This window comes from Hypoxylon trugodes, assembly GCF_022578975.1.
Source record: "Hypoxylon trugodes strain CBS 135444 unplaced genomic scaffold F4822scaffold_2, whole genome shotgun sequence".
Lineage (NCBI taxonomy): Eukaryota > Fungi > Ascomycota > Sordariomycetes > Xylariales > Hypoxylaceae > Hypoxylon > Hypoxylon trugodes.
The window spans coordinates 1,740,736-1,763,199 of record NW_026250017.1 but is presented as its reverse complement, the minus strand read 5'-3'; the positions used below and the strand labels follow the sequence as shown (position 1 = coordinate 1,763,199).

The 22,464-nt window shown below is 48.5% G+C and overlaps 6 protein-coding genes across 6 annotated transcripts; 2 read left to right on the top strand and 4 right to left on the bottom strand.

Annotated features, from left to right (window-relative positions):
- Window positions 1-277: 277 nt before the first annotated feature.
- Window positions 278-1,477, top strand: F4822DRAFT_441305 (3-oxoacyl-reductase; the record flags this gene model as incomplete). Its single annotated transcript, XM_051462846.1, has 3 exons — window positions 278-336; window positions 435-1,053; window positions 1,230-1,477. 3 exons carry the CDS (start codon window positions 278-280, stop codon window positions 1,308-1,310), a joined length of 759 nt encoding a protein of 252 aa, XP_051318024.1. The 3' UTR covers window positions 1,311-1,477.
- A 167-nt stretch (window positions 1,478-1,644) lies between these two features.
- On the bottom strand, window positions 1,645-4,599 carry F4822DRAFT_436199 (small oligopeptide transporter; the record flags this gene model as incomplete). Its single annotated transcript, XM_051462286.1, has 8 exons — window positions 1,645-2,108; window positions 2,192-2,280; window positions 2,356-2,486; window positions 2,643-2,719; window positions 2,779-3,813; window positions 3,870-3,930; window positions 3,995-4,288; window positions 4,345-4,599. The coding sequence occupies 8 exons, from the start codon at window positions 4,597-4,599 to the stop codon at window positions 1,645-1,647; spliced, it is 2,406 nt and encodes an 801-aa protein (XP_051318023.1).
- Window positions 4,600-6,676: 2,077 nt separating this feature from the next.
- Window positions 6,677-7,947, bottom strand: F4822DRAFT_121589 (Molybdopterin biosynthesis MoaE). Its single transcript, XM_051452598.1, has 2 exons — window positions 7,315-7,947; window positions 6,677-7,197 (listed from the first exon to the last, which is right to left on the bottom strand). Exons 1-2 carry the CDS (start codon window positions 7,730-7,732, stop codon window positions 6,827-6,829), a joined length of 789 nt encoding a protein of 262 aa, XP_051318022.1. The 5' UTR covers window positions 7,733-7,947; the 3' UTR covers window positions 6,677-6,826.
- Window positions 7,948-7,974: 27 nt separating this feature from the next.
- On the top strand, window positions 7,975-10,887 carry F4822DRAFT_441293 (uncharacterized protein; the record flags this gene model as incomplete). The annotated part of the gene is made up of 6 exons (XM_051462845.1): window positions 7,975-8,071; window positions 8,142-8,566; window positions 8,632-8,704; window positions 8,784-8,965; window positions 9,025-9,085; window positions 9,155-10,887. 6 exons carry the CDS (start codon window positions 7,975-7,977, stop codon window positions 10,573-10,575), a joined length of 2,259 nt encoding a protein of 752 aa, XP_051318021.1. The 3' UTR covers window positions 10,576-10,887.
- A 284-nt stretch (window positions 10,888-11,171) lies between these two features.
- F4822DRAFT_425459 (aspartic peptidase domain-containing protein) lies at window positions 11,172-12,765 on the bottom strand (the record flags this gene model as incomplete). Its single annotated transcript, XM_051460332.1, has 2 exons — window positions 11,172-12,029; window positions 12,145-12,765. 2 exons carry the CDS (start codon window positions 12,763-12,765, stop codon window positions 11,172-11,174), a joined length of 1,479 nt encoding a protein of 492 aa, XP_051318020.1.
- Window positions 12,766-14,561: 1,796 nt separating this feature from the next.
- On the bottom strand, window positions 14,562-22,077 carry F4822DRAFT_425458 (ketoacyl-synt-domain-containing protein; the record flags this gene model as incomplete). Its single annotated transcript, XM_051460331.1, has 10 exons — window positions 14,562-16,048; window positions 16,106-20,238; window positions 20,402-20,478; window positions 20,538-20,890; window positions 20,943-21,183; window positions 21,259-21,461; window positions 21,509-21,574; window positions 21,631-21,718; window positions 21,772-21,828; window positions 21,883-22,077. The coding sequence occupies 10 exons, from the start codon at window positions 22,075-22,077 to the stop codon at window positions 14,562-14,564; spliced, it is 6,900 nt and encodes a 2,299-aa protein (XP_051318019.1).
- Between the last annotated feature and the right edge of the window lie 387 nt (window positions 22,078-22,464).

Genomic DNA, 22,464 nt, shown 5'->3' with positions numbered 1-22,464 from the left:
TGGCTTACTTCACTCTGGGTACTTCCCATATCCCACTCTTAGCACTAGGCGTATGGTGTTCTACAACAGATGAGATATTAAGTACCTACCTAGGTACCTATCCGCATCGAGTATATAGAAAATGGGATTTCGTAGATTGTGTACGTCCGAGCTCGGGGGCGGGGAGCTCATAAGTGGGGGTTCGCCGTCCGCCACAGCGTAATAGACCCTGAAAAAGCAAGCAAGAAATACGTAGGGATAGATGTAGTTCAGCCTTAGCATATGAAATATATTGAGAATGCCTTCGGATCTTGCTGGTAAAGTGGTCTTTCTCACCGGCGCAGCAAGCGGTATTGGGTAAGTGAAGCAAATTCTATCCCTAGTTAGTCAATATGAAAGCACGATCACAACCCCTTTTAGCTTGTTGACTTACTCTATACTCATTTCACTCATAGACGAGGCACGGCGATCAAACTTCATAGTCTAGGGGCCATACTCGTCATCACGGATATCAACGAAGCTGGTATCGCCGATACTCTTCAACTCTGCGGCAGAAACGATGCAGGGCGTCATACGGGCCTTATTCTAGATGTGTCTAAAGCAGCCGACGCAGAACAGTGCGTGGCAGAGGTCGTAGCCAAGCATGGACATATTGACCATGTGTTTAATTGTGCCGGCATCAACCCAACGTCCATGCCTTTGACGGAGACTAGCGAGGCGTATTTTGATAAGCTAGTCGGAGTAAATCTGAAGGGCACATATAACATAACCAAGGCTACTATGCCGCACATGACGGCGCCGGGAGGTAGCTACGTTAACGTTAGCAGTATTTCCGGGTGGAACCCTACCATGGGAACAGCGATCTACTGCGCTACTAAATTCGGTGTAATCGGGTTTAGCAAGTGTATGGCTCTTGAGCTGGGACCCAAAGGTATAAGAGTGAACATCGTGTGCCCGGGCTACGTTGATACGCCAACCAATGCGGGGATCGCCAAGGGGACAGCTGCAGCAAGAACTGCCATGGAACAGGGGAACGCATTGGGCAGGATGGGTACCCCGAAAGATATTGCTGGGGTAAGTGAAATCCTCTACGTTATGTGTTGTCACGCTTCGAATCTCCCCGTGGGTCGATCGCCTCCTTGTGTCCATCTCAAGCCATACCCCTTGAGTGTTGTCCGTCGCGTAATATTCCGTTGATTAGAATGTCCGGGTGTTTGTAACGATGCACAAGCTAATAAAAATCCCTCAAGGTCGTAGCGTTTCTCATGAGTAACGAGGCAAGGTATATGAACGGTAGTGTCGTGGGTGTTGATGGAATGCTGAGGACATAGGGTAAAAATCTATACATACTTAGGCATACACGTTATCTTCGTGGTTATGCCATGTGCGTCTAGGACGGAACGTCTGAATGGAGACGGATGGTAGCATGTTACGACAGTATACACGCTGATTTCTTTTTTGCAACTCGTTACGATATGGCCCAATCATAGGTGTCATGCCGCGTTATCTTCGATCTTCTCATATAGCAATCCTGCTTTTCTCACCCATCCCACGCCCCTACACTTCATACATGACATCCACAATACCTAAAATAAGGCCACAATGGGCTTTCTGGGCGCTCCTCTCATAGTAACATACTAGTACAATGCATGGAATCTGCACGAATCATGGCCAAGTCGTAGGCCCAAATGTCTCTCCTTCGGCAACAAAGCTTTTAATAGCCATCCCAGTTTGGTCTAACGTATCGAAGACATCGTAATTCCCATACCACTTTGGCAATTGGGCGGAGGTGAGGTAGAGGGTGAAGAATATTATAATCGTCGAGATTGCCAATCCGCAGTCAAGGGCCGCCGAGGTGATGTAGTTGTACTGCAGCCACCATCCATTCCACCTTCGTTTGATGAAGTAGTTGAAGGTCAGGCCTACCGCCCCCCAACAGAGATAGGTATACGAAGTAGCAGGCGGGATCATGCCCGAGCCGCCAAAGAAGAGGGGCATGTTGATGGAACGGAAGAACGGGAACATCGATTTAGGAGCACGACGGGCTAAGAACCAGGTGATGACCGGGGCGACAGCACCAACGAGCCAGAACCACTGTAACGACGAATAAAGAGCGTCGCTACTGAACACTATAAGACACGCCCGTTAGGAAATACATTTGCATGGGAAGATTCGTCGCATTAAGGGGGTATAGCTCTTATGATATACTCACTCCGCTTGGCACCGATCGCGCCCCATATGACTGACGCGGTATAGAAAACCCTGCCATTTGGACATGTATAGTTATCAGGCTGATCGTCACTATGACGGGAATCAGTAATTAGGGGCTTTCCACAGAATAAATTTGGAGGTTCGGGACTTGAGATATAGACATACCTACACACATCAGGGATGTGGCCCAAAGCCCAGTTCATAACAACAATCTGGACGATAGCAGACCATACTGATGCGACAAGTTGTGACCAAAACATGGTTCTCGGCGGGACTTTCATGTAGTGTCCTAACTTCTACAACATTAGGTGTCAGTATTCGTTACGTTAGATAACCTTCAGGTTCTGGGAACTGTGTCGCGGGAATGAAAACTTATACACCTAACCAACATAGGCGGATTTCACTCCCGAAACTAGTTGAAAGGGGTTAAAGAATGACCGAAGATTACGTACGAGATCCTGCGAAAAGTAGAGCGCTTGTGACATGCAAATGTAGCCGTAGTTTTTGAACATCATCATAGCAAGGGGGTCTGTATCAACGAAATAAGTTTCAAGTTGTTTGCGTTATAGGTGAAAAATAAAGCCTTACGTGATGGATATAAATATGAGATAATGAATTCGGTAAGCGTATTAAGACCAAGTTGAATATTCGTAATGGCTTGAACAATCCCTATCGGTATCGTCCATACTAGTGGTATCAGTATACAGACAACATAAGCCCAAGCTGGGAAGCCAGTCGGCCAAGCACAGCAGACAGCGAAGGACAAGCCAACCATGATGATGAAGAGTGCAAGGTACCACCAATCGTCTGCGTCCTTGTACTTTTTCATGAGCTTCATGTGGATATCGTCGGTTTGCCTACGAGCAAGCTTGAATTGCGTGACGATCTGCTGCCCGTGGTATAAAGCGACGTGGACAACGACGGCGGCCACGGCAGCGAAAGAGAGTCCATAAGCTATAGCAAACTGGGTAGAGAGGTATAAAGGAGAATATTCGTGATATTTCTGCTCGTCAAAGACCAAGTCCTCGTTTAGTATCCTCGATACGTCGTAGACAGCACCCGTATTATCGAAAGCGCTGGACGACTGGACGACGAAGTAGTCGGCGTACCACGTGCCAGAGAAATGTAGGCCCATCGAGACGAAGATGAAGAAGATTATGACACCTGCCACGGTATTGGCGACGGCATGGAAGGGCGGGATGAGCGGAGATAGAGCGTAGCCAGAAATCACGGTCCAGTCTAAGGTTGTCGGTAGGAGGCCATAGGAATAGCCCCCAAAGAGTTTGTTGACGACGACGCTTTTAGGGGCAGCCCAGCAGATGAAGGTGAAATAGGACAGGCCCTGAAAGATCCAACCAGGGAACCAATACCAGACGAACGCCCCTCCCATGACGTATAAGAACCACCGGTACCTGCTAATAGCCCAGCCGTTTGCCTTGGTGGGGTCGGATGGCGAATGATCATGCAGAGCATAGAATAACGAAGCATTCACAAGATCGGAAGGCCATATCATGGCGGCTGGCCAAACCAAAAAACGTCTACCGATACCAGCTAGACCGTAACCCGTACATAACGTAGTTATGCCGAAAAGGAGCTGAAATCCCCAACCAAAATTCTGCTTGTCTTTGACCATTTGTTAATCGAATTGATAACACCCGTAGTTTGGCAGGGAAACTCACAGAATACTTGTTGAGCAATCAACACATCTGTGGCATATAAGAATCCACCTCCATAAGCTGCCTATACTCTGCTTTAGCGTAATGGATTAAGAAAGTAGACTTCGGCACATATGAGGCAAACTCACATTCGACATGACCACAATAATAACATGCTCCTTGAAGTTGAACTTGCCGGGTTTGAAATTGAACTTGACCCCGAAGATAGAAAACTGACGATCGGGGAAGACCAAATCCCATCCCAGTCCGATCGGATATGAAACCAACTGGATCACGTAGGTCGTGATTTGAATAGTAGGGTTCTTTAGAGAGAAGAGCATGTTGACGGCCGATCCCACAGTACACAAGATCAAGCCGATTACCCAGGCGCGGATCGTGTTAGCCGGTAGGTCGACATCGTAGTTCCTAACTGCAGCGCACACCTTTTCACACGTTTAGATATCTATATAGATAGTATACTTCGCGAATAGTAACCTACCTCGGGGTAAGGGCTGTTTTCTTCTACCAACGCCGTCTCGACTTCGACACCCTTCTCCGCATTGCCCGTGGAAAGGACCGCGTCGACAGTATTCAGCTCTTCAACGGGTAGGTTAGGGTCGAGCTTGTGTTGTTCTTCGAACTGTTTGAGTGTGTTCAAAGCTTCGGCGCCGGTGGCCTCTGCTGCTTCGGTAGAGGAGATGCTCGCCGGAGCAACCTCCTCTACCGCGGCACGTTTGCGAAAGCTGAAACCCATGATAATGGTCCGGGAGAGAGGGGGGAGAACAAATACTACTAGAAAATGGTATTCATATCTATTTTACTACAAGAAAAGCGCCAAAAAAAAAGACGAGAAGGGGGGGTGGGCGTCAGAGCTGAACCCTAAGATAGCCCATTGGGGTAGTACGTTATTCTTATACCGCCGTATCTGGATGAATAAAGAACTCTGCTCCATCTCAGATTACGTTCAGATACAATGAAACTCGAAGTGGAACCGATAAGAGAGTTGATTGTATTTACCATTTGGGGGTATGAGCCAGGGATGGGAGCATTAGGTGTGGCATCTGGCCTAGGGGAGCACGAGGAAACCCGACACTTGTCTTTCTTCTTTTCTTCAAGATTGGACAATCTGTAGAGACCCTAGGAAAAGTCGACCTGCCTAAATTGGGCCACCAACTGGGCGGATAACGGCGACGTAGCAAACCTCACCACAAGCGATATACTTATTAGCCACCGAATATATTAATTATTCCGGGTGGGGCAGGTGTGCAAAACAGGGGACCACAAGATCAACCTGTCTATCTTAGTGAGAAGTAACTGGATTCGGCCGTTTTTTCCAGTATCAGTGCTGTTTGAAACCGAACCGCAGGTTAGGGATACCTAACTTCGTTGGGAAATACGTCGGGAAGGGAAGAAGGAATGAATACGAAAAGTGCTATCATCAGTCTGCCACATCGAACTTCATGATAGCCAACGATTAACCAAGGAAGCAAACAAGGGGTGGGATTCCTGCCCAATTAGAGCGAGTAGATTGCTGATTTGGAGACTGTGCGTTCAGGGTTCTTATCTTCAATGCCTCATGCCTCTCTCCTGATCTAATATGTTGTTCCCTCTTATTGGACCTGAGAGCCTGGCTGTTGTTAAGGCCTAGGGTCTGGGTCCGGAGGGGAAATTGGTTCATGTTGAATGAAGCTGCTAATACGTAGTTAGCCGCGCGAACTTCCATACCGAGCAACTGATTTCCTTGACATTTGGAAACTTTAGAAACTCTACCTAGGTACCCGACGGTGTGGAAACCCGGGAATAGTATGTACATAAGTATGCAAGAGTTTAAGACTTATCGTCACATCAAGTGGTCAGATCGTAGCTCGCGGGGATGCCAAGGCTAACCCCAGAAAAAAAAAGAGGAAAGGGAGCTGAAAAATGCGAGGCTATTTTCAAATGGTACTGCTACGATTCCTATGCATTACCATTTGCAGAGCCCAAATCCAGTTTGCTCAGCAATCTCTCTTCCTTGTTACCGCGCTTTTCATGTTGTGTAGCATACCTAGGTAACAATAATTAGGTAGAGTAAATAGATAGCGTGGCAAATCGCCGTGCTCCTCAGCTATTGATGCGATGCGCTTGTATGTGCTGTTACCTAGCTGCCGGATTCCTGCTTCTTATGTACATATGTACATACACCGAACTCCATATTGCGTGTACAAAATACATAGGTAATGTAAAGGGCGAGCCAATCAGAATACTACCATGGCTAGAAGGAGATAAGCATATACTGTAAGAGGCAAGTAAAAAGAAAAAGGGAAAAAAAAAATGAAAAGGAAGAAGAAAAACAGCAACCTTACATAAATCGTCAGATATCAGAGTACCAAGCTAGTACTTTGGTGGCCAAGCGCGGACACAGTGCAAGCCGCATTGGCCAATTATTGGTCCCGACCCATTTTCCATGGCTTGGCGAATTCGGACCGACCCAGTCCAGATATGAGATGTTTCCCATTCCGTTGCCGTTTCTGGAAATACATCATCCAGGCAGCCAGGCTCGTGTGGCCGGGCTTATTTTTCATTGTAGTATCATTTGCACACTGGGCCTCATCTGAAGAATAGCCGATTTAGCCGGGTATGTGGACGGGGCAATCCATTCGTAGGCACGTGTGTATGTACCTACCAAGACATGTTTATCTTGAAGTCCGACAATCGTGGCATGGTACATGCAGCGACATTATTTGGCCTCAAACTATCCAATGTTTTAAAATCATAACTTGATGTTAATAAATATCATCATACTGCGTTGGCCTGTATCGCAATGGGTGAGTCGGGTTCTTGTGCGCATTGAATCCTGCTGGTTCGATTATTAGTAAACGAGCACTGGTCTGTGAGGACTGGGCTGATGGATACTTGTGTCATGCGCGTGATCGACCTCGCTGATGTATGATCGAAGCGGACATCCTTGTAGATAGACGGGGTATGCTGGCCTTAAGGGCTTATTAAGAGCTTGGTGTTTTATTTGCATGCAAGATTTTATGACCTGCTGCGCCGTCTCTATTAGCCTTCCAAACGCCGTCTTCACCCTCAAACTCCTCTCTTTTCCAAACTTCGACACGTTCTTTGCAATCCTCAAGAGCCTGTTCGCCGGCTCGCCAGGCGGCTTGCCTGTGCGGCGCGGACACAGCTATCAGGATGCTCTCTTCTCCTATAGGCACGATGCCGAGACGGTGGACCATAGCTATTGCTATAAGACCATGCTCGGCGCGGACGTTTTTGCAGATGGACAGCATAGTCCGCAATGCTAGAGGGCTATAAGCCGAGTATTGTAGCTCTTTTACAGGTTTACCCCCAAAGTTATCCCGGGTCGTGCCTACGGGAAGGGAAGATTAGGATATGAGTAAGGATACCGAACCGTGGAGTTGCCGGGTTGATATTCAGACGGGATGTGATATATGATATAATATGACATGATATTTGATTAACTAACCTGCAAACATGACTATCGCGCCGGCATGGGGACTACGGACTCTGTCTATCGCGTCGTTGGGGTTGAGACAGTTCCGGGTCAGCCCAACGTAGCAGTCATCCTCCTCGACATTGGCTGTCTCTATTGTCTCTATTGTCTCAGCTGTTTCAGGGTTCATCTCTTCGACGTCGGTATGACTATCGGAAAATGAAAAAGGTGGTTTTAGAGTCTGCGAACGTGGTTTGTGGTTATACTGTATATACCTAATGATAAGAAATTTATCGATTAGAGGCAGTGGCAGAGTAGTAGGAATAAGAAGTTGCTCAAGGCCTATAAGTCTGAATGCCAGAATGCCTAGTACCCCACTTAATCGAACAATAGACCCACCACATGCATACCTAATTATGCACATAATTAAGATATTTATGTAGCCTTTCATTATTATTGCATCTAGTCGCGCGACGAATGACGAATGGTAACTTCTAGATATGTACCTAGGTACCTTTATCTAGTTATCTACATTTTACATTCTTCGGCCTTTTTCCTCTTCCTTTTTGTCTTTTTTACCCCCCTTAGTCCCCAGCTGAATGGAAATTACCTACAGGTAATACTAATCCTCGGGTTATACGAGTCTTCTCGCGGGTATTACCCAAATTTGATGGTGCTATAAACGGCATCATTATGTACGACGATTACGACCATAGACCTCGCGATGAGCGCGACTACTATAGACGTAGATCACCCGCTCCAAGGGACCACCACTATCGTTCGCGGCATGGTAAAAATGATATAGCCTGGAGGATCGCTCGTCGAGATCAATGTTGAGCTTGAGCTAACTTCCTTGCGAGGAAAAGAATCCTCTAGGTCCCCTAGAAGGACACCTCCAAGGACCTCTCGAGGAGAGGATCCTTACCGTTCCCGAAGACACATCTCACCCTACCGACGGGATCCTTCCCCTGAATACCACCACGCCCACTCCGATCGCACCATAAAAGCTGCTGGCGATCCCCATGATCGCGAATCCGACTACTCACCTCCGTATGATCGTACCGCTCGCTCTCCTGGCCGTGCTCGAGCTCGACACTACGCGGATCACGACGATCCTCGAGGACGTTATAACCGAAGTCCACGCCGCGCCAACTCAGGTGTCTCCTCGCCATTCGACTCAGCCGATGATGGGTATTACCACGATTCTAGTCGCCGGTCAAGACTTGGACGGCCTTACCATACTTTGAAGCTAGATGATATACCTGATAGGATGAGCACACAAGAGGTATCCATCTTCTACCTCATTTATATCCCATCTCCATGCCGACAACCGGCTTAACATATCAATAGATCGATGCGATTATGCGGGACATGGGAGCTGTTGGCCTCGTCGAAGTCCGTATCAAATCGGATGACAGGGGTGGTAAGTTGCCGTAGCATCATCATAGCATCATTGCTATCATCGTGTCCCCCGCAACAATCCATCACTGACCATAAATTAGGTACTCGCCGATGGTATGCTTTTGCTGAGTTCCGATCCGAGGATGATGCCGTCGATTTCCTCGAGAAACACTACCCCGCCCTCGACCTCGCCGTCGGGAATAGCTCGTTTGTCCGTATACCTATAGAATATAGTCGGGAACGCCGCTACGTGGCGAACCCAGATGATTGGAAGTGTGCCATGGTGAGTGATGGATATCTATGCTTAGGCCTCGATTTGGCTTATCTAACTTGAGTTGTTAGTGTCATTTCGAGAACTTTTCTCGCCGAGCAACTTGTAAGCAGTGCAAAGCACCGAGATCCTGTAAGTGGTGATTATATATATATCTCTAGATCGTCACCTGCAAGAGGATTATTAACTGATCAGCATTAGCCGAGAATACTGCGGATATAAGATTAGACGGTAAAAGCGACGAATGTCCACAACAAACACCGTCCCAATTTCTCGTGATCCGCGATCTGGCATCTTCTGTCACCGAGTCCGTCCTAGCTGCCGAGATCAAGAAACTCTACGTAACTAAAGAAGACGAGCCAAAACAGTCCACCAGCGCCCCAAACAAACTTAAGAGTACAGCTCCGATTGGTAACACTACTGGACTCGGAGCCAAACCTAGCTCGTTGGTGCGCGTCTTCATGATTCGTGACAAGTTGTCGGATATCAGTTGCAACTATGGCTTTGCTGAATTCTCGACTTTGGACGATGCTCGAGCTGCTATGGCAAAATATAACGCCTCACCACAGTTTACCATCGCCGCAAAACCTGCTGCTTTGGCGTTTATTCACTCTGGCGTTTTCATACCTTGTCCACATCCTGTCCAAGACGAGGATAGTAGGTTTACATTCTCAGCGACTCATAATCAATCTCTAAGGCTGGTCTACTGGAACCCGTCGGTCTACGCTAGCGAACTCACGGTTTTCAACGAAAGCCTATATGAAGATAAGCCATCCAATGAAGAACAGCTAAAAAATGATATCGACCAGCCTACAGCGAGGGATTCCAAAAAACGCAAGGCGGAAAAGGACCTTGCGGCGCCTAGTGGGAAGAAGGTTATTGCAATGGCCCCCCAACTGCAGATGTGGGCGAATAAGCATGCTGAACTTCATGGGCCGAAGGAATCAAGCAATGGCAGGAGTATTGCCGATAAGAAGGCACCCTTGACTGGATCTAACGCCATAGGTTCGACGAACACAGACACTCCGGTACCGAAACCAACGCCAGCCCACACAGCATCGTACGCTGACCTTGATCGGGTGTGCTGCCTTTTGTGTAGACGGAAGTTTAAAAACGAGCCCTCGCTCCGGCGACACGAGCAGCTTAGCGATATGCACAAAGCCAATCTTAAAGATGGAACTCTCATCGTGAAAGCAACCAAGGACCTAAGGGCCCTTGGCAAGGAACCTATCTCGAACTACCGGGATCGAGCCAAGGAACGTCGAATAGCGCACAACCAGCCCAGCAAACCGAAGCCTCACCTACCCAGAAAACAGTCTCAACCAGCCAAGAATCCCGAGCCGGCCACAGAAGTGGCGCCAACGAAACCCGCAATATCAAAGGGCGCTGGTTTATTGGCCAAAATGGGGTGGAGTACCGGTGAAGGCCTCGGGGCTGAAAGCGGTGGGAGGACCGACATCATTGAAACGATGGCATATACTCCCGGGGTTGGTCTCGGGGCAGAAGGTGGTAAGATTGGTGACGCCGCTGAAGAGGCTGCTCGGGCCACGAAGAATGATTACTCCGACTTTGTTTCGAAGGCAAAGGACAAAGCTAGGGAACGATACGAACGGATGGACTAGTAAGGTTTCATCCTCCCACGTTTCCATAAAGAGGGCTCAGTCTCGGGGCCCTTGGATGTGTATGATATCAATACCGATGTATGGTGGATAGGTTTTAGATAGGGCACATGAATTTCTCATCCGCATTAAGGATTATTATGCTTAACTGGGGCTGGGTTAATTAATAGTGTATATCCAAGTTTATCATGGTCGAATTAAATAGCCCCTATGAATAGGTCAGTGCCGTGAACGGAAGAAAAAAGAGGCCTAGATTGCCAGTGGCGTATACCTTGGATAACTAGGTAGGTAGTATTTTATATCTAAGACAATACTTCGTTAATCCTATATACATGCCATATTGCCATGACGGCTCCAAACTACAGTATTTACACAAAGAATGTATCCAACAGCTACGCCCAGGAATCTGTGCTGGTTGAATTTTTATCCCGAACCCACCAAGCCAATGTATAAATTGTGCCGTATCGTCCTAGGGTATTTAGATACCAGGTCCCTCTATATACCTCCAATATCGAGGAAAATAGCTCTCTAGTAGAAATATGGTGACGAAAAAAAATGAGAGAATATGTTTAGGTTTTGGGTCGGCATACCTGGAAGATCTATGAGATAACAAGACCAGCGCCGACTAATAACCCACCCATACCCGCCACAGCGGTTATGATCAGAGCTTTCCAACCAGGTTCTGGTACTGCCCTGGTACCAACATTGCTGCCGCTCTGACCCGTTGGCGAGCTTGTGGAGGTGGCGGTCCCGGCGTTCCCGGCGCTCGTAGTCGTCTGCTGCGCTGGAATCTGAGAGGCGACACCACTGGCTTTGGGGATGCCGGACTCGGTGACCTCGACGATGTTGCTCTCGGTGCTATTCAGGTTGGCCTGGGCTAATCCAATCTGCTTGTTTGTGAGGTCGTAAACCACGTAGGCAGAACGGAGAAATGTATCTCCTAGAAGGTAGTAGTCCGAATTTGGTTGTAGACCGAAGCTACAAACATTATCGAAAGGTAGCGACGGTACGTCTAGGCCTAGCTCTATATAGCCCTGCACGTTATCTAGAACCATCTCATCGATAGGAACCCGCACGATAGGGCCATTGCTACCACCAAAACGGAAGTCAAATGTAAGGTTCTTATCGTTGCTCAAGTAGTCACAGCTGACAAAGACCAGCCCAGTTCCAGAAGTATCGTCTACCGCGTCAAAAGCACGGAAGATGCGGTTCGCCGTGCTAGACGGGAGGTAGGTCAACGTCGTGCCCGAATCGAGGATAACAGGGACGGCAGTCTGAGTGTAGTTGGTCACCGTGCCATTGTCGTCGGTTGTGGCCACGGACGAAAGAGAGACGGTGAAAGACGAATAATTGCCATAGCGATCGGGTTGTATTGGGACGATTTTGAGCTCGCCGATGAACTTTTCCGTGTCTAAACCACCGAACAGTATAGTTCCGGTCTCGGCATATAGATCATCCTATGATGGCAAAGGGGAAGGTGTCAGCACATACTTATTTCTCACAGGGCTCAGGGTAACTAAGACAGAAGCAGCCCGGCCCAGTTAGGAGGCTGGAATGTAGACGAATACGTACCAGGTACAAGCTATAAGCTTGAACGGCGATTAAATCTTGGCTCTGGAACAAACTCATAATGTTGGGATAGGGAGTGCGCGCGGCAACATTGGCGGCAAAACCTATACCCAGAAGACCAGAATTGATGGTGGAATTTTCGGCAAGGCCCATCTGTAAAGCCTCAATATCAGCGCCTCCGATACTAAAGTTATCCCGAATATAATCGCCCTGGGCGCCCGAGCCATCCACATAACGGATGCTGAAGCTATCTTGCGACACGACGGAATATGTCGAGCTCTTGGACGGATCATAAGTTGACAAGCAATATCCGTAGTACGATTGCATCGATTTAGACTGGCAGAGGTTCGCACTTGATGCAAGCACCCAGACATCGCTGCTCCCCGTATCGACCACGAGGTCGACCGTCTGAGGCGGCGTCCCTAAAGTGACTTGGGCATAATATCCCCCTCCAGTCAGGTTGTTGTTTAACTCTTGTGAATACGTGCCGGCGCGGCCGCGAAGCGCTGGGAGCCTCGACGTCGGTTTGCTGAAAGGAACGGGAATGACTTTCTGGGTGGTCGCGGCGTTGGCGCCGACACCGAGAGCGATAGACGCGGTAGCGATGGTTGAAAGGAGCCACATCACGGAGGGAGGGGCAGCGACGAGGTTACTCGAGGCAAGAGGAAGCGCGGTGGTTCGAGTAACAAGAGAGGATCGTGAATACCCAGAGCTGGGGAGACGGGTTCAAGTATTATCCCAGGTAGGCAGGCAGGTAGGCGGACGGGCGGACGGGCGGACTAGGTAGGCAAGGCCGGGGAAAATTGCTTGCCTTGGGTCCTTGGCCCTTAGTCCTTAGGCGCGGTCCTAGACGTTCGCCCAGGAACTAAATCCGACTAATTTTATAACTCGTCGCCACAAGTGCAAGATATGGTCGATTGGCTGCAACAGATGAGCAAATAGAGGCTCGATCAGATAGGTCAAAGAGGAGGGGGGGATTTGGATGTCCGATACGCCGGTACAGGTATATGTTGCGTACCTCCAGTACCTACATGACTATACATGACTATACATACGCGTATATACCTATAGGTATGTATTTGAAAGATTTCCAGGGGTTATCATCACCCATCCATCAAGCGGGATGTACATACCTATAGGTACTATACCATAATAGATGATAGACGACAGCCTCATACGGATAAAGCCGCGCCAGGGTATCAAGGGTGCATGTTGCCATGTTACCTCTCTCGCTCGCGCGCGCGACTCTTCTTGTCAACCTTCGCTCACCAACATCCAACAAACGCTGGGCCAAGGACTCAGGAAGAATACAAATCTTCAGCTTTGAAGAAAGTATCAGCACCAGCACCAATTACAATATTTTGTCTGGGCCAATTGAGATATACACGGTTGCATGTTATTCGGCTGTGGTGGCAGTATAGCATCAAATAGCATCAATAGCATCAATATTGATTAAATTGATTAAATGTCAAGGACTTGCGCGTCAGGGGTTGCCAAGTTGGGAAGGGGCACAATTCCGGGATGATAGATGATAGATGATAATATGTACGTTTTCACAATTCATAATTCAATATCCCATGTATACATACAATACGTACCTAGGTATTCAATAGAAATAGGCCTAGGCACGTATCACAATATCCCAAAACAGGTAGGTGCTGCAAACTAAGGGGAGATTACGTGTCTTGGCGTATCCTAGTCCGATTACGTATTAGCGTCAGAAGCCCACTTCGTCATCTCCTCAAACCCTACATATATCATATATGTATTGGTGCTTACATCCTATCAAATCTATAAGCCAACCTCCCCCAGCAAGCCACTTCCCATCATCATTATCAATCATCATCGTGCTAACTGTCGTCGTCGTCATCGTCATCATCATCATCATCATTATCAGTACCCCTCCTATTCCCCTATTAAGTTAGATATCTCATCTTGTCTTATAATTGCTTGCTGTTGTACTCTACTACTACTATCAAATGTCTTAGATTAAATACATACCTAGGTACATATGCAAGTAACTTAAAGAGAAGTATACGAAAGAAAAAGAAAAGAACAAAGAGAAAGGAAAAGGAAAAAGGGAAAGGGAAAGGGAAGGGGGAAGTTGTTGGTACGGCACGCCCAAGGCAAAACTGGCCGCCATTCTGTACCAAACCCACAACCACTCAAATGAAGGAACTGAACCCCGAAAAACTCCATTTATCATCTCTAAAACAGTTTTAACAATTCGATACAAATAAAACAATGGTTTTTATCAATTTTATTTAAAGCAACGTAATATCTCGCATTCTACAATAGTAGCTTCAGTGCACAGATCATTCTCCTTCCTTATGCTCTAAATATCGCATCAGCAAGCGGCCTTAGTACGAAACATTTCCTGTGCGATGGATGGTATCATGAAAATCCGCCAATATGAACCACTACGCCTCTCCTCTTCTCTCCACTATCATAGCGCTGAGCTCTCTGATGCTCGTCTCACTGAGCACCTCGAAGATGCTCACATCCGCCTCGCACTCCCTAGAAACCCAGTTGCGTACCCCCACCGCCACCAGCGAGTCCACACCATACGTACTAGGCGGCTTTGATTCATCCACGTCCGACGAATCCATGTTCATGCTCTTTGAGAGCATCACTCTTAGCCCTTTGCTAACGATTTCTTTCGCCTGCTCCACGTCCACCGCCTGCGCCAGCCGTCTACGCATCGTCTCTTGCAAGTCTGCCTCCACCGAATCTGGATCCGAACCTACCGGCATGTCTACCTGGTTGAGATGAGTGAACAGAGCTGTTCGCGTCCAATATGGGTCTGCCGGTTTATTTTGTCTCGTCAAGCCGCCAGTTCCTACCCCCGTGACCACCTGCGCGGGCATTTCCTTGCCATCTTCCATGCGGCCCCTAATTGCGCACTCAACTATACGCTTGAAGTCCTGAAGCCTTATTCCGAAGAAGCCACTGGCCTTGAGTATGTCCAATGTTCGGGGGTCGTCAGCAAGCATACCCGCTTCGAGGACCGGACCCAGATCAATAGACACGGAATGCATCTTGCCATCGCTTCTCGTATTTATGTGTCTGGCCAACGAGTCCTGGAATGCATTGCCCGCGGCGTAGTTGGCTTGGCCACGGTTCCCAATGACGCCTGCTGAACTGGATAGGAAGACGAAGAAATCCAAGCCATTACCGAAGATTTGATAAATGTTCCAGGAGCCAAGCGTCTTGGGTCTCGTAGCTGTCTGCCAGTCTTCATACGTCATATTGTCAAAGACCGAGTCGCGTAGGACAGCAGCGCATTGAAAGATTCCTTTCACAGGGGGCATAGACTGCTGGATCTTGTCATATGTCTCCTTGAGAGCTTCGCTATCACAAATGTCCACTTTGTAAGCTTGGGCCTTAACCCCTCTATTACGAAGGAAGTCGAGGCAAGACTTGGCCAAATCACCTGTCGCGCCAGACCGTGACAAGAAAGCAACATATTTTACTCCATTAATTGCTAGCAGCTTAGCAATCTCGACACCGAGGCCACCGAGGCCACCAGAGAGGATATAAGTGGCATCTCCGTGTAGATAATCGCTCGTAGGACGAGGCGACCGAACCAGAATTGGAACGGGCTTCGATGTAGCTCGCCGGCAACATATCTGGGCGCCATTTTCGTCCGAGTCCAAAATCATGAACGCATCCGTCAGGCTGGAGTAGTCGTATGCGCGTTGAGGATGGGGATCCCAGATCTGAAAGTGTCCAGATAAGAGTTTCCGGCAAGCAAATTCTAATGCTTCACCAAGCCGATGCGGTTCGTTCTCCACAAGATGTGGTATGTTCAGCACAGTGCAGCTGAACGTTTTACCGTTGACCTCCGGTTGACTTATCGCCAGGTCCTTTCTATCAGGCTTATGGGCAAAACCGAAAACCTGCCCCCCTTAACGATACATCAGCTTATAGCCATATTCACTACTCCCAATCTAAAGCCGCTTACCTTCTTTGATACATACGAGATTCGAATCTCGACTGCGTGCGACTGGATCATAGACGAAATCCACACCCTCATTATCCGTTAGGTGCAATATAACGTCCACTAGGGCGTCCGCTTTCGCCTCGAGGATGTGATCCTCTGGAAGTTCGCAAAAATGGTTGAGTATGCCACGCTGATAATTAGTTTCTGCAGTAGCAAATATCACCGCCGCAGCAGCCTTGGCGACCTGGATCGCAGCTTGGCCTAACAGTCCCGCACCAGCATGGATCAGGACAGTATCCCCAGTCTTGAGTTTACCAAGCGCGTATCTAGCAACAGAAAAGCATGTTGGCAAATAGGGACAGCCAGGCTGGGATTCGTCGTCTGGTATTTTATGCACGAGTCGATGATGACACTTGATGTAATCTCGCAAAGATCCACGGGCAATTCCTAAGACGTGGTCGCCGGGCGCGACGGATTTAACATCACTACCGACTTCTTCAACCACACCTCGCACGTCAGTTCCCAGAGGCCGATTACGCGCCCGCCCCCGCAATATATCATTATCCAGGTCACTGAGCATAGTTGATATGACTCTGACCCTTACTTCGTCGAAACCGACGGGAAGGTGGGCATCGGGGTCGTCACACCAGTATAAGCTTCCCACGTCACCTATTTCTCCAATCTCAAGCTTCATGGGTCTTACGTGCGGGGCAGGCATGAGTTGCAGGGCCGGTGCAGCCGGTGCAGCGCCACGCTCGATCATCGAATTGAGGGAGCTCACCGGAACTAGCCTCGGCACCATGATCTGCCCCTTTCGCTCGATATATTCTGTCTCCATTGGCCTTGTTAACTGTGGCTTAATGAAGGATCTCTTGAACAAATTGATGATCGTCCGAGACAACGATGAAGATACCGACCCGTGGAAGATATTCATGCTAGCTTCGATATCAAACGAGACTAGTTTTTTCCTAGGGTATTCCGATTGTATGGTTCGGCCCAAGGCCTGAACGAGGCAGGATTGAGGGTTCTCGGCCTCTAATTGTGATGCACGAGTGACCCAAAGTATCCCTTTTGTAGCAGTAACGACTCTGTGAAATGCGAGGAAGTCCCGTTCTTCCCAACTCCAAATCAACGAGTGGCCATCAGCCTCCACGAGAGAGATGCAGAATTCTGGCAAGGCTTCACCCTCTTTGATGCTGGTTAATGTTCGTAAATCACAGTTCAATTCCAACGCAAGTCGTGTGCAGAGCTCCTCAATTCCGTGTCCGGTAATCTCAGGAACCAGGACAAGGATACTGTTCTTATACTCAGTAAGCCATTTGTCATCTTCAACAAGGTCGTTTATTCTTTCTGAGTCTAATAAGGGATCTAGTGTCTCCCATGCAATCTCAGAACAAAGATTGCGATGGTTCGAAAGAAAGACATTTTCAATACTCGCGGGGTTGGGGATCAACGCTGTGAAATTCAGGTCTTTAATTATGATGAGTGGAGGGCTCCTTGGCGCGAATTCGTCCGACCATGAACTGTCTGATACAGTGAGTGACGCAGATGCACCACGTAGCCCCTGGCGGACAGCCTGAGTATGGACAACGAGATCCTTGCCAATCTCCGAGAGGGCATGGGATTCAGCCGATATATACAAACTGCCGACTAAGGAAGGGACCATGGGCTCGCTGTCAATGGCGAAAGCCGTCTGGAAAATGGCATCGAGAGTCGCCGGGTGAATTATGTGAGGATACTCGAAGTTCGCAGGCATGACGGACTTAGTGTCTGGGATACGAATAGTGCTAACGCAGAAGTTCTCCCTCCTGAAAAGAGAACTGATATTCCGAAATAGCGGGCCATAGTTCATTCCAATGACATCGAGGGTCTCGTATAATTGCCTTGGGGCGACTAACTCGTCGCAATTATTCTTAGCGTCAAGGTATGCTTGGTAATAACGATCAGTTTGGAGAAGTCTATCTCGAAGGTTCTGGTGCTCAACTCTTGCTCCTCCGGCGGGTTGGCGGTAGTGGATCGTGACAAACCCCTTGCCATGTTCCTCCCACGGTCCGTCCAGCTGTTTCGAGCATATAGAAAACTCGAAAGTCGCAGGCGTAACGGGCGCAAGCGAGGATCCAGCACTCCAGGCAGAAGTTACGGCAGTTTGATCGGCGCGCTTATTCAGATTTAGGACATACTCTAACCCATGTAGAGTCCCAGGAATAATCATGGCTTTCTGTATGCTAAACTGCGTGATCTCAATGCCGGATACATTTTCTGAGGCCACCTGCTTAGCTGCTTCAAGCACCATGGTTATCATACCGCCGGCGGGATAGATAATCGTCTTTTGTACTTGATGATCTTGAATCCAGGGGTTCTCCGAGATGCGGAAGAAGCCACGCCATCGAGGATGGGAAGGAATCGAATCCATCGTCGGCCGGCCAATCAGGTCATATCTCCCATGAACTTGGAAACGATTAGCTCGTGATAGATGAGACTCGTACCAATATGTATTGTCGTGGTTCCAAGGGTACTTGGGGAGATCTATGAGCAGTCTAGGTAACGATGGTCGTATATCCCTCATAACTACCCAGGGCATGGCTACATCACAGCCAAGACTCCAGAGCTTTCCAGCCATTTCGAGCACGGATACAGCAGCATCTTTACCCCTGTGAAGCGCGGATGAGTAAGATGGCTGCTGTGTAAGCTTCTCCTCGGCGTCAAGAATCTGTCTGATCGGACCCTGGAGTGAAGAATGTGGACTGCATTCAATAATTATGTTCGGCTTCCCATCACCTTCTGCGCTCACCATTTGATGCATGGCGTCTGAAAAGCGAACCGGGGAGACCATATTTCTCACCCAATACTCCGGGTGGAGCTGCTCCCAACTAATGGCGTGCCCTGTCACAGACGAGTACATAGTAGGTGGCAGACTTTCAGAAGACGAATCTTTTAGTTCTGCTCCTTGATGGAGTCCATTGGTTCTAGCCATTCCATATTGGCTGTGAGGATATCGGACTACCCTGCGACCTGGGCGCTCCGGCTTAATATGCGCAATGGACCCAAGGTAGCTATCCTCGCAGTACTTCATATGGTGTGAGTGATATGCGACCCCTACGAGGAGTATTCGGTTGAAAATACCGGCGGCTTGGAGATTTGCCTGAACTTGAAGGATTATATCCTTATCACCAGACAGCGTCACCGAATTCGGGCTGTTGATACATGCCACTACAACTCTCCGGTTGTCATCAACATGCATATAAGCCTGCACCTCGGAAGCCGAGAGGCCAACAGCAAGCATGCTACCCTCCATGATATTTTCATCTTTTGAATGCTGCAAGGCTTCAGCGCATCGCCCCCTGTGAAAGGCCAACTCCCAGGCATCTTCTCGCGAGAGCGCCCCCAGCGCGTATGCAGCAGCAATTTCGCCAGATGAATGGCCGCAGACAGAGCTTGGACTGACCCCAAAATATGAAGTGAGTAGGTCAACGAGTGCTACCTGTATCGCTGTGGTTGCTGGTTGGGATATATCAGGTCGATTAACTCGAGAGGACTCCTCATCCCTGATGAGTTCTTCGAGAATATCAAAAGAACACTTCATATCGTTTTTGAGATATGAAGTGGCGTCAGCGATCGATTGGAAGAATATCCCGAAACCCAACAGCTCCCTTCCCATAGCAAACCACTGTGCTCCTTGGCCACCAAATATGAGTGCCACTTTGATAGTTTCATCTTTGGATGCTCTAGTGAAATCTCTAGGCTGCATATCGCCCAGCTTCATAACTAGCTCCTCGGGAGACCGTGCAACGATTGAGGTCCTCCATTGCAGTTTTGTGCGACGGCAACCGAGCGTGTACGCAAGATCCTCCATAAAATTCAGAGGCATATGGTCGACTTTTTCCCCAATATAGGACGCGTAACCCTTGAGCATCCTAGACAACACCTTCTGCTCATGTGCAGAGAAGACGAACAGATGAGTCCGCGATCCACTTTTTATCTTCTTGTCTGCCTCTGTAAGCCGATGCAGCGCACTGTTAAAGAGAGGCATATCCTTAGACGACTGTAGCGCCGAAGAGTCTGGAGCATTCTCCAGGATTGTGGTATTGTGATATGCCGGAAGTCCTCTCCGAGCCAAATAAGAAGCGGCATCGTCCATAATAACGTGGGCATTGCTATAGAAATGCATAAGTCAGTACATCACCCGAGTTATTTCAGATATCAACGCTCAGGGAAATGGATGAGTAATATTTCTATGAAACACAAGTAGGCCCATAGTACTAAATCAGAAATTCCAGGACAGGGTGGATTGTAAACCGTGGTTTCAAGGGTACTTACGTTCCGCCAAAACCGAAGCAGTTGACACTCGCGCGCCTGAGTCCCTCAACCGGCCAAGGGGTATTTGCGATTGGGATCTATCAAAAAGTATCGTTAACAGAGAATTCAACAGTCGTCATATGCACGATGTCCTCACCTTAATCTTCCAACTATCAAAATCAATAGCAGGATTGCCAGGCGGTTCGAAGTTAAGGTGCTTCGGAATCATACCATTTTCGATGGTCAGAACTCCCTTGATTAGTCCAGCGATTCCAGCACACCCTTCAAGGTGGCCAATGTTGGTTTTAATTGATCCAACGTAAATCGGGTGATCGGGGACATTTTCTGCGCAGAATGCATCCGAAACTGCCTTCAACTCTCTCCAGTCACCTGCCTGTGTTCCGGTGCCGTGGCATTCAACGTAGGCGGTGTCGCTCACAGGGAGGCCAGCGCGCTTGTACACGGACCGGATATTGCGAAGCTGAGCCTCCGCACTAGGTAGAGTAATACCTTAAAACAAAATTAGAGATATCCTCGCTAACATTCTGAATGAGATACCTACCAGGCGTACGGCCGTCTTGGTTCACGCTTGAGCCACGAATCACTGCACGAATACAATCGTTATCTCGAATAGCATCTTGGAGACGTTTCAGGACCACAACGCCGATCCCTTCGCCACGGCCATAGCCATTAGCACGCGCATCAAACGTGTAACATTTGCCATCTGGACTCAAGAAGTTGAGAGCGGTCATTGGCATCATAGTGTTGGGCGTCAGGATTAATCCTACACCGCCAGCAAGGCCCTGGTCCACTTAGTATTCAAACCTTCATCACACGCAGAGGATACCCGTAGACATTCAATAGTCACGTTAACCTACCATATCAATTTCGCGGTTACGTAGGCTTTGGCAAGCATTGTGCACGCAAACCAGACTGGCGCTGCATCCAGTGTCGATTGTCATACTTGGGCCACTAATGTCCAAGAAGAACGAGATACGATTCGACAAGATTGCAATCCCATTCCCTGTCGCTCCATACTTGGGCGAGTCATCAGGGTCTCGCAAGACAATCTGCTCATAGTCTTCAACTTGTTAGCCGGTGAAATGAACTGAGACAAATCTTGCATACCCTTTACGAAGGAGCCAATCCAAACACCCGTATCGCTCTTTTTGATAGCTTCGCGGTCAATGCCAGCTAAGCACACAGGTCAGTTCGCCATCGTACCGAGTGAATGGTGGGCAAGGTCTTACCGCTGTCGAGAGCTTCCACTGCAACCTCGAGGAGAATACGCTGCTGCGGATCTATAGCTCTGGCTTCGTCAGCCGGGATAGAGAAGAACTGCGCAGGTTATTAGCAACGCGCTTCTTTGGATAACGTCAATCAGAACTCACCGAGCTGTCAAATGCAGCGATATCTTCATTCAGAAAATGAGCGGCCTGGAAGGGGACCTAGTCCAAATCGTCAATTATCACTCAAGAATAGGATTTAAGAAAGATACATACGGTGCCCTGGCGATTTCCGCTCGGGTGGAAATAGCTCGAAACATTCATGCGACTCTGAGGAATCTCAGACCAGGCGCTCTCGCCACGACAGAGCATTCGCCATAGTTCTGAAGGCGAGGTGCCGCTGCCGGGGAACCGACAGCCCATCCCGACGACAGCAATGGGTTCCACTGCATCGGGGATTGGGTTATCCATGATAGGCACCCAGGTCCCCGACCAACAGAGGAATGGTACCTAGGTAGTCAACAAGGGGAAGTGCCACAGCACGTGTCGACGGAGATGGGCACTGGCCCGTGTGAATATAACGGATTTTATACGAAAAGGAGAAGATATCGAGGTATTATTATTGAAATATCTTCGCAAGAGGACGAACAAAAGGATAAAGAGGCGATAAAGATAGACGTCGATAGGTTCGGCCTCTGAAAGGATGTAGAGAAGGCAGTGATATTTTGTCGGTTTGGGCCAAGAGCGTTTACTGAATTAAGTAGACAGTAAAAAGAGGGTCTGATTTGGCCGGGTCGGTGACGGAAGTGACTCAGGTCGCGCGTTGTTGCCACGGTAGGGAATTTTCGAACATTTTCA

Coding starts and splice junctions, on each gene's coding strand:
- F4822DRAFT_121589 (XM_051452598.1), bottom strand. CDS start 7,732: ATGAAAGGCTACATAAATATCTTAATTATGTGCATAATTAGGTATGCA. Junction 7,198..7,314: donor CGCGATAGTCATGTTTGCAG/GTTAGTTAATCA, acceptor CCCTTCCCGTAG/GCACGACCCGGGATAACTTT.